At 38.5% G+C, this 11,865-nt stretch overlaps 1 protein-coding gene across 1 annotated transcript; it reads right to left on the bottom strand.

Moving 5' to 3' along the window:
• Positions 1–8,776: 8,776 nt before the first annotated feature.
• On the bottom strand, positions 8,777–9,562 carry LOC131960029 (probable phosphatase phospho1). Its single transcript, XM_059325238.1, has one exon. The coding sequence runs from the start codon at positions 9,556–9,558 to the stop codon at positions 8,779–8,781; it is 780 nt and encodes a 259-aa protein (XP_059181221.1). The 5' UTR covers positions 9,559–9,562; the 3' UTR covers positions 8,777–8,778.
• Between the last annotated feature and the right edge of the window lie 2,303 nt (positions 9,563–11,865).

The raw sequence follows: 11,865 nt of genomic DNA, 5'->3' as shown, positions 1-11,865 counted from the left end.
TTCCTTCATCTTTGTTTCTCTGTGCCATCATTGATATGAGAAAGATAGTGGAAAATGATGACTTTGTTGTTCACTCACCGTGCAGGAGAGCATGTGAAAAACTGTATTGTTAAACACGTTGATTACATGTTGATAACCTTCATGTCTTTGTATAGAGGTTCATTTCAGGTTTCCCTGAGCTTCCTCTAGTCCTGGCTGTACAAACGGTAGGAAGAGTTGGCCATAAGTCAGCACTTTATGAAAAGGGCAAAGAACAGAGATTTCAGACAACACTACTGTATATTTACCACACTGTTGTCTTTGGACAGAGCCTGAGACTGAACAGACACCAACAGTTTTTGTTTCATCCTCTTCCATCAGGCTTTGGATACAAATCAGGAGCTTTTATGCCTTCTGCTATCAATTCCTCAACAACTGCCTTTCAAGGGGCACTTCATGAATTTTACACATAAAGGTCAGTTTACTCGTCATGGAGAACACTACTCAGCCTGTAAAAACAGCTGTATAATGTCATCTGTAGTTCTGGTGGAAGCCTTCTAAAGCCCCAGAAAATAACTGATGACATGAACAGTCTCTGTACAAACTGGGGGTGTAATGTTTGAAAGGTGAAGGTCGGCACTGAGGCGTCAATGAAAATATGCTATCTAGCTGCATTGTGGGATTACCTATATAATTGGCCACACATGCATGTCAGCAACAATGAAGAGCGCGTAACAGCAACAAGATTTTAAAAAGGCTCAGTGAAGACAAGATCTTTCTCCCAAGTGAGATTTCTAAAACGCAACTAATTTTTCCAATTATTCCAACACCAAATGAATGCAACAGTAATGCCTGTTCTCACAATGTTAATGAACCACGTTTTATCACAGCCTTTGGCGCCTGATATAGTCGCACAAGGCACGGTGTGTCACTTTCTAGTAGTAACTTTCATATGTGTTCACAGGAAATAGTTAACTATAGGCAATAAAACTATAATTGACTAAGGTTAGGGTAAAAGAACAGGGTTGCGCTTAAAAAATAACACTACTTCCACACTTAACTGCTGGATGCGGTTACGCAGGTTTACTCCAAATAACAACACTGATTCCTGGCTTCTCACGGGACACAAATACCAGTCTCCTGAGTCAAAGTCTGTGGTTTGTTTGACCCATCACCAGCCCTCTAACCCACCCTAAAAGATCCTTTGCACTTTTTACTCTAAGTGTCTAATATTGCTGCAAATGGGTTCACATAGAAGTTCATGGAAAGCTTGACGCATCTCACACAGACACTAAATGGTGCCTTGTCAGTATCTGACACCAGGGCAGTGCTGGTATCTGAAGAGTTGGGAGTGAGACTTAGCTGTAACAAAAGTGAAGAACAGTTTGTGCATCCACCATCTGGATACACTCCCAAATTTACTGGGTTCTTCCTTGGCCCATTCTACACCCTTCCACCAAATGTAATAAAGATCGGGCCAGTAGTTTTCCCGTCATCCTGCTGACAAACAGACACACAAACCGAGCCAAAAACTTGACCTCCTGACTGAGGTAAAAAGTTAAAGTGAGGACATCTGATTCTCTGCTGCTGCTTCAATTTTCACCATTATTTTTAAAATCAGCAGATAACTCATGAATGCACAAACGCACCTCACAGTGCAGGGAGGCTTATTTTGTGTTATTATTTTACCACCTCAAGGACTCGCACATACAATTAAACAGTGTTCTTTCTGTGGCTGATGACCTTCAAGTGAAGTAATCTTCAGTGTTATCTCCACTGTTCATCTCAAGGACATCGACAAACGTCAGCTCAGGCAGCCCACACTTCTCTCTCCTTTCCATCTCTATTTGTTGCTAACTGACTTTTCCATCAGGAAGGAGGGCCATTGCTCGAAGCCATTAGCTTGACTTTTGGCTGGCATTGTATTCTTAAACTATCAGCAGCAGAATCAAACACAGCCGAGTGAAACGACCCTAATCAGCCTGATAGCGTTTTGGCGTAGGAAGTCCATATCCTAATTCAGACCGACCTCTTACAAGGCTCAAGTCCCTTAATGGAGTTATATTTCACCTCAGAGGAAGTAATTGAATGGAGAAAAATCAATGGGGGTATCAATAAAAGCAATCATCGGATGGCACTGCCAATTAAATGCATTTTAACAGTTGAGTGTCTTGTGTTATTGGTACAGGGGAGGGCTGTATCAGCTGATATGTGGATATTGACAGGGAGGTACAACAGGAGTCATTGACGAGTTCAAGATCCTCAAATACAATTTGTCAACATTCTCCACAAATTGATGTTAACTGGGTTTCCTATCCATTCACTTACCCCTGGAGGTCATTGGAAATTGGTTTGGACAGCAAGTTATCTTCTGCCTATTTAATCATAATAGACACAGCATGTACTTTTTCTCTAACAATCTCAGCCTCCATATGACCTAAATTGAAGAATCAATTCTGTTAGGATCAATTGAGCTGAGAGTTGCAAAAGTCAGAGCCAACAGAGAGGTTTTCCAAAGAGCGATGGCTAAATCTTATTTGAAAATGAAGGCAAAGAAAAGCAGAGTAAGTGTGGGCTACAAGTGTTCTGTACAGTCAGCTCTTTGCTGGTGACGTTATCATTAGAAGTCCTGGACTGACAACAGAAAATATGATGGTAGACAACAACAATGACACGGAATCACCCGAGGGATGGGGTGACAGGATAAATCAGATAGGAGGAATCAGATGTGGAGAGAGAACAATGTGAGATTGGATGCAAAGATGACACATGGGAATGTCTTTATCTGATCCGACAGAAGTCAAACTAGAAAGGAAGATGGGAGTATCAGGGGAAAATACAAAATAGGTGTTTAATGCAAGGTTGTGGCAGAAATAGACTGAATTCTATACTGGCAAGAAAGCTGAATCAACAAATCACTTGGCTGACTTCAGCAGCACATCAAGCTCACATGGTGACATGGAGCAAGCACAAACAGCTCATGTCATCCCCGTCAACACAGCCTTGAGCCTTTGCTGTCATATTCTCTGAGAGCTGTTTCATAGATTCACATCAGCACGGCTGTTTACGCCAAAGGAAGCCTCATTCTGTTGTTGTCACATGGTTTTCTCATTAATCCAGTACAACACAACTCTGCTTGTAAGAATTGATAAAAGTCAGCTACTGCTGAGGACAGTGGTTTTTGCAAGAGATGTGTTGACTTGGCGTCACCTGCTGGTCAAAAGATGTAACAGAAGTTGTGTTCCGCGCATCCTGCAAACCACTGGTTCCTAAATAGGCAATGGACATGTGGACATGAGTTGTGGGCAGTTTTCTTTAAGAATTTTTAGTATTGCATTTGAATGTTATTTTCTTAATTTTATGTAATTGAAGCAATGTTTTAACTTTGATATTCCCATATACAGCAGATTGTAAATTTGTTAGAAAACATTAGTAAGTGTATCAGCTAAATAAAAGAAATCTGCAGTCCCAGGTTGATGTAATAGGCCTACATTAAATGAAACAAACAAGATTACAAAAGCTTGTTGAAAAGGTTTTGATATTCTACTCACAAGAAACTATTGTTTGTATATTCTTTGATTCGCATTAGTTCTGATGAACATCATAGGTAAAAGCCATGAAGTTAATAGGACTAAAGCATATTGAGTGACTTTATTTAAGTAAAAGAGTGTAAACGTATTATCAGTAATATGTACTTAAAGTAACTAGAGTAAAATGCTCCTATCACAATGTTGTATTTGTTACAACAGTAGTTTTGTTGGGCATGTGTAAGTGTTTGGTATTTATATGTGATATTTGCATGCAAATACATGTGTGCCGTGACGATGCTGCTATTGGTGGATTGAGCTACAGATCCGGCCGTTGATTGGCTCATCTTAAATGGGCGTTACTACATGAAGAGCAATATGGCGGTTAAGCGATACAGAGCAGAGGGACATGGGTTTCATCTTTAAACCGGCAACACCAGACAGCACCACGACACTTAAAGAACAGTTGTGAAATAAAGAATCGTGAACTACTTAAGGCAGTAGAGTTGGACTGCCATGTTTTTAAAATTACATTTATTTTGCAGTTGTATTGTGGTTTCTTTCCTTTTGTTAAATCAGAATGTGTGTAGGGAACATTTTGTTTATTTTCTTGATCGTAGCTCACCCTGAGGTAATAGAATATTCTGTATGTTCTAGCTCAGAGAAAATGTAAATAAACCACATTTGGTATCCATTGAGATCTCATCTCTGTGGCTGTTTGGGACTTGGGGAAGTTTGTGATTTTATTTCATGTTATGCTTTAGCTCCCTAGATCGAGTATAACATATTGTTATATAATATTATATTTTTATGTTTTTATCACTAATGAATAGGGCATTTTAAATTGTAGCTGGTCAATGTGGAGCTAATTTTAGATACTGTGTATACTACTAGGTACATTCATTCTGCATAATGTCATATAATGCTATATGTGTTTTTCATGTTTCCACTGTCAGATAAATGTAGTAGAATATTGAGGCATTGAGATGCATTGATGTGTATGTACTTAGATACTTTGCACCACTGGGCTCAAGAGTGTGAATGAAATGTTTGAGTGGCTGAAACACTGCAATGCAAGCACTACAAAAGCAAATGGAGAAGCATCAGATAATAATGTAAACCTACTGTTTAACAGACTTTAAAAAGTGGTCAAAAATTGGTGCCTACAATGCGTAAAATGCAAAACAGATTTTAAAAATGTATTTATCTGTTTTTCCAAGAAATATCCAAGATTTTTTTGTGCAGCTCCCTCTGGGACTTCAAAAAGACTTGAGTACAACTTTTTTCCCCCCACAAATGCAGTCATACTCCCCAAGACACACAAACAGACTTTGATGTGTAAAATTGATGACGTTCCCCTTTAATGTGGCCATAACACTCATCCACACTTCTATTCATCTCGTCTCTAACGTCTTCTCATATCAACCCAGCTCAGTGTCTCTGTCCATCTGTCCTCTGCTCCCTCCACACTGCTGACTCTTTCCTTTGACCCCGTCGCCTCCTCTTCTCTGTCGGCACTCTCATCCTCTCTCCTCTAACCCTGCCCTTCTGTCTTCACTTTGTCTTTTGTCTGTCTGAAGTCCTGCAAGTTGAGAAAGTGGTTTGGATGACTCATTGGATTGAGTCATGTGGTGTCTTCTCTTCATCCCTTTGCCCTAATTCACTTCCCCCCATTCTCTTTTAATTTCTTCGACACTGGTCTGACATTGTCTCTCCATAAAACCATCAACAAACACATACTACTATAACTCCTTTTCTTCCCTATCAGTTCTCGGCTCAGACTGGCTTAGGAAATGGTAATCTCTGCTGTGGCTTTATTGGACTTTCCCGCAATACAATATTGAGTTTTAAAGCTCATTCTTGACCTTTGAAACTGCTGCTGACAACACAATCTCAAGTTAAAGGGGAAGTATTGTCTCATTTGGTTAATTCTTATATTTCTTGTTTCTACTAAAACATTTATATGCTTTGATGAAAAAACAACAACATGAAAAAGCATTAAAAATACATTAAAAGTATGTCTCTATTGTCTTTTGTCCCAAGTAGCGCTACAACACCTAATCCTATGCATGTGTCCATAAACCTTTTAAGATGGCAATAGACATTTATACCATTCTTTATACTATCATTAAAGGTGAAGTTTGACATGAGTGAGTCAGACAAGAAGCCTGATAACACTGTCTGTACGGTATAAAGACTGCCAGTTATCTTAGTTTAGGATTAAGCCTGGAAAACAGGAGAAAAAGCCAGCATGGCTCAATCTAAAGCTAAAAATACCCCTTCCTGTGTCTCTAAAATACTATGTAATAATAATCATTTACACTAAAAAATACATATTATGAAAATAAATCATAATAATTATATTTAAAGTATATATAGGTGCCTCTCAATACATTAGAATATCATAGAAAAGTTTATTTTTGTCAGTAATTCAATTCAAGTAGAAATAACACATTATATAGATCTGTTACACACAGCATGAAACATTTCTTGTTTCATGTCCTAATTTATTTATTTTCTTCTAAATATAATGATTATGCCTTACATTAATGAAGAACTAAATTCAGTGTTCAAAAACATTTGAGTATTACAAAAGACCAATTTTAAAAAGTATGTTTAGTATGGAAATATTGGCCTCTGAAAAGTATGTCCATCTTTATGCACTCAATAATAATTAATTAATTAATTAATTAATTAATTAATTAATAATTGGTTGGGTCTATTTGAATTGAACTACTGGAAATGGACTTTTCCATAATATTCCAATGTATTTAGATGCACCTGTATACACAGTATATATATTGTCCTATTTATTTAACTCTCATTTTTTCTACTTTTCCTATACTAAAATTTGACTTTTCTGTGAAAAACTGGTCGAACTCATCAAGTGTGATCAAAGATACAACAAAGCACAAAAAAGCAAAAACAATATAAGTCAGGCAGAGTCCTAACAACACATACTTTTATTTGGTTGTTGTGAAGCCATAATACCATTTTAAAGTTTTATTAAAAACACTCTTTAGTTTGATGATCTGGTGTTGATTCACGTCCCTGAAAATGTCAAAATGTCAAGTTTTTCTTCCTGTTTAACCTTATATCTATATCACATCATATCAAGTATACAGAATTTAATTATTGCACAAACTCCATGGAAGTTTTACAGGTACACAGTCAAAGTAAATTAAAATACCCCCCATACATTTTTAATAATCATCAGAAGATGTAAATCTCACAGAATTTTAGCTCCCTAATCTCAAAGCATTAATGGATTAGGTTTTGTTCTCAAAGAATTTCACAATCACACTCCAGCTGCATTGATTACTTAACAGTTTGTTCTTACAGCAGCAAAAAAACAAATTTTGTATTCTTTCATAACACGTTCTTCTTTACTCCCTGAGAAACTAAAACACTGAAAAGGAAATTTCCAGCACTCATACAGCATAAAGTTGTTTTTTAAGGCGAGGATTGATTAACAAGCTTATTACTTACGGCTTTTCATCATCAGCACCCAGACTTTCTTATTGTTAACTGCAATGGCTTGAAAAGATGTCCAGTGTGCCGATAAAAAATGAATGCAAACTTACACTCAATTATTCATACAATCGGCCTAAAGTTACCAGACAGGACGCATATCAGTGAGTGTTAACACGTGTGTGTGTGTGTGTGTGTGTGTGTGTGTGTGTGTATACTAACTTGGAAACCTTTAACAAGCAGAAAAGGTGAACAAATGCACAGTATACATGCACCATTAGATCTGAATTTAAACAGTGTTTTGTAAACAGGATGGAAAAAACAATATCTAACACTTTCCTGAATTTAAAGATACTATTAATGTCCCTGTAAACCACCTAAATGGAGACAAGTGATCCTTATAAGTGTTTTTCAATGTATTTTTCTGTCCCTGTCATGGATGTAGTGAGGCAGAATGAGGTTACATGTTGAGATAAGTATTAAAAAATACTAAAGAGGCTCATCATCACTCGCTCACAACACTATAGTTTACTGGGAGTACATTCAAACCTAAAGAAGGCTTTCCAGAGACTATAAACCCTCCTCAACCTAAACAGCTTTTTATCACTATTAACTGGGAGCTTTAATAGGGTACGAGTACAGTGAGTGCTAGCTAATAACTACACAAACACAATTAAAAATCTTGTATTTTGCATCACACCTTTTTTCATTATTTCATAGTCACAGGGTATAATGTTGGGCCAAAGTGCAGGCTTATGGCTACAGCGTTCCCTTTGGATCTCATGCTGGTGTAGATTACTGTTGTATAATCAAGCCCTAGATTAGGTATCAGTAATGAGTGGTGGAGAGAGCACAGGTACTATGCACAAGTCTCTGTCACCTTATCCCTGCTCGGCGTCGTGCTTGTCCCTGCCCGACTCGACATGTGTGGTCTTTTGTCCCCAGGTAGTGCTACAACACCCAATCCTACTTATGTGTCTATAAACCTATTAATTAAGATGGCAAGGGGGCTTTTATACCAGGCTATACCAGGGAATTCGCTTTCTTGCAGAGAGTTAAAAGAAAAGATCAATAACGCTGTGATCTGTCAGGTAAATATGCCATTGGTAATGACGAGAAACAGCTAGCCTAGATATCCAAAGGTAAAAATCCACCTTTTTGTGCCTCCAAACACTCACTTACTATCATGTTAAATGTAATCTGTGTAATCTGTGTGGTTTACAGTTATTTTAGAACAGCTTAGGGGTGTTTTCCTAGAAGTTAAAGCACTCTCGAGTGCCTGACAGTGCTTGATTCCATTAAAAGCTGCCTCTATTAACACTTGTAGGTGGGATGTTTTATCACATCCTTCTCAGGGAAGTTTTACCACTATTCCAATGAATAGTTGTTCGGGATAAACTCAGGATCTTTCAACAGACACCAGGATCGGATGATCATTACTCTGCTTTAAAAGTGCTTGCAGCTGCATTTTGTAACCTTTGGACAGAGTCAGGTTAGCTGTTTCCCTTTTTTTTAGTCTTTATGCTGAGCTAAGATACCTATTTACTCTGCAGACATCACAGTGGCATTGATTTTTTAAAATCTAACTATACACAAGAAAGTAAAATCAAACTCGTATTCCCAAAAATCTTCAACTATACCCTCAAAAACAGGTGATTCAAATAGTTTTTTTAAAAATCATGCAAGTCCTGCTGTTCACCAGGACTAGGGTTGGTAAAACTTTGCTATATTTGCCCCCCTTCATTCCCTCACTCTCTCTTACAAACACACAAACTCTCACACACACAGACACACAAATATTTCATCTCTCCTCCATTACTTTCTTCAGGCTGTCCACTATGTCCTCACCGCTGACCCAGGGGACTACATTTGCCTTGAACTTGGTTGCCTGCGACTGCTGCATCCCCAGCAGCAGCATGTGCATGGGGAAGTCCCTCCTGGGGAAGGCTGTGTCCCGGGGCCCCAGAGCCAGAGAGGGACAGATATCATTGGCCCCGTCTCCGACATAGAATACCCTCTGAAAGGGATCACCTCCACGCTCCTTTTGTCGGACCGCCAGATACTCCCGAAGGATCACCTGCTTGCACATGTTGTCAGGACATCTGGAGCACGAGTGGGAGTGGAAAGGGAGCAGCACAAGACGACCGGTTGCATCAAAACTTGCCGGGTTTGTGAAAATCTTCCGGAAAAGGTGACGCACCCCAGCGCGCTCCAGCCACGTCTCGATGAAGTACATGTTGGCGTCAGAGACCACCGCCAGCTCAAAGTCCTGCTGGTGGCTCTGCAGGTACTGGAAGAGGTTGAGGAGGCCAGGTGAGGGTGGGATCTTCTCCACCGCTGAGTGGATGGAGTCCTTAGACACGCCCTGCTCCGCCATGTAAGCCAAGACCTTCTGCATGTGCTCATTGTAGTGCCCCTCCCTGAAGCTGTTTCTCAGCCAGTCGGGCAGTTGTTGGCTTGGTAGAGCCCGCACCACAGCGTCATCACTGCTCTCATTGATGATGGTCTCATCAAAGTCAAACAACACCAAAAAACGATGTTGCTTCTGCGCTGCACGGGTGTGGTTTTGTGGAGCTGTCATCTTTGGTGTGTGGAGGAAATGGTGAGTGGTCCCTCTCTGAGAAAAGGAGATGGTGAGAATGAAAAATTGTGAGTATGTTTTTTTTCTTTCCCAAGGACATCATACTCTTTTTTTTGTCCTATTACACCCTACTCTAAAAATAAAATGTCAATGGCAGTAAGCCATATGACATCACACTGTCCAGATTCAATTAAACTGCGGCGCTGAAACCACTCAGGCAGAGGAAACATCAAATTGTATAAATACTCTTAATTAGGCTATAAGCTGTAGGGGAAACATATGTTTACAAGAGGAAAAGGAGGGAGTAAAGTTAAATTAAACAACACATAAACAGGATGTTCATTAGCAAATGAAAAAAAAGTAAACTGGCCTTTTCAGGAAATATCAGAAAGTCTTTGTTTAAGATAGTACAGTGTCTGAACACATACTCATACACTTCCTACCCTCATCCCAGTTTTCCACACAGACATTCCTGTATGGGGGGGGGGGGTGTTTCATTTATGCATGCCAGATCTCGGACCAGAGCCAATTCCATATTTACATAGCCGATATATTTGCAGCACAAGGCTTTCACTGTTGCAGGCAGTGGTAACTCGAAGACAGATCTGTTACGTCACAGCATACCTTTACCATAAATGGAACAAATATGACCACCAGCAGTGGTGAGGCATGAAAAGGGAAAGCCTCTCATGTACTGTACAATTACAGTACTACCTCTAATGTATTTACATTCACGTTATTTTATACTTTTACTACAAAACAGTTCAGAAGATATACGGCTATTTTTACAACTCTTGTATTGATGCTTCTTTCTATTTTTGCTATGCACTTTTTGCTGCAATAACAATGGAAATGTCCCCTTTGTGGGATTAATAAAGGAATATCTTTTCTATATAGGGATATATCACCCTACAAACATAAAACACAACTACATATTTGGACAAAATGGAGCTGAAACAAATGTCTTTGACTTTTTAAAATCTGTTTTAGCATATACAAATATGATGTCATAATAATTTGTTTTTTGGGGGGTGAGCAAGAACTACAAAACAAACCCAAAATGCAATGACTGCACACAGTGGCTAGTCAAGGCTAGCTGGTAGGATAGCTTTAGCTAAAGCCAATTTACATTTTTAAAGTTTCCTGTGATTAAAAATACATTTAAAATCAATATAACATTGAGTTGATAATGTCAAATAGGCAAGCAAGTCAGTGAAACTAATTATATAGGAGAAAAAAACAAGCACAAGATAAGCTAGTCCTGCTAACAGGACATTTAATTTTGAATTTGTCTATGAAACAAGCTTCAAGCTTGTTAGTTTAAATGCATGAGACAGAAGACTTTACGTAAAGTCTGTGACAATTGTCCAAACAAATGTATGTTTTGGAGCTATGACAAGAGCCTTAAAAATTTAACCCCCTTTATCAACTTTCCTTTCAGTAGTAGTAGTACACTGATCTATGACTTTGGAAGGAAGTAGATCCAGATTTCACAGACAAAATGCGTGATCATCATGCAAAACAACATGTTTTGTTATGAATCACGCATCCTAAATGTATGTAAAACAGTTCAAATTAATTCCACATCAACCAGCTACAAAACTTAAGTTCTATTTACACATCATAAGTAAACATATAATAATATTATGCAAAATGAACAGGCCCACTCTGCTTTTTGATTGTTAAATATGAGGATACTTATGATAAGTCAAGGGTCTGAGCAGTTCTTCCACCACTGGGAACTATTTGTATGGGACTGACACACCAGTTATGTAACAGCCCACAAGGGCATATATTTACAGATCTGCTCTGCTTGATAAAATAATATGCAGTGATAATGAAGAAGTAACATACTACTACTAGAACTAGTAGCCTATTTCTTCTACTAAGACACGCCCTGAGGTAACAATTATGATTTGCATTAGTTATGTGTCAGAACATGTCATGCCCAGTTTCTACAGGCATCTTGCACAACCTGTATACCAACGGTCTGTCCCAAGCATTATAACAGAGCCTTATCCTAATAATATCCCCATAGACTGAAACTTCAAATCGACCAGAACTACTTTGAAAACCCCACATTATCAAACAACAGCAATGACCCCTTTTTATATGAAGATTTGCAGTTTCATAGTGTATTTAAATGTGTTATATTTATTATCCAATTTAAATTATGTGTATTTCTTATACAGCTTTTATGCAGCTTGGCCTGGACAGTATGTAATGCATGCATATAATGTTCTATGACAATGTCAGCTCAGTGACAATGTAATAACATCAGACCGTCTGGTTTGGTATTTAGAAATG

Source organism: Centropristis striata, chromosome 21 (genome assembly GCF_030273125.1).
Source record: "Centropristis striata isolate RG_2023a ecotype Rhode Island chromosome 21, C.striata_1.0, whole genome shotgun sequence".
Lineage (NCBI taxonomy): Eukaryota > Metazoa > Chordata > Actinopteri > Perciformes > Serranidae > Centropristis > Centropristis striata.
Note: the sequence above shows the minus strand (reverse complement) of the source record. Positions and strands in the feature narration are given on the sequence as shown.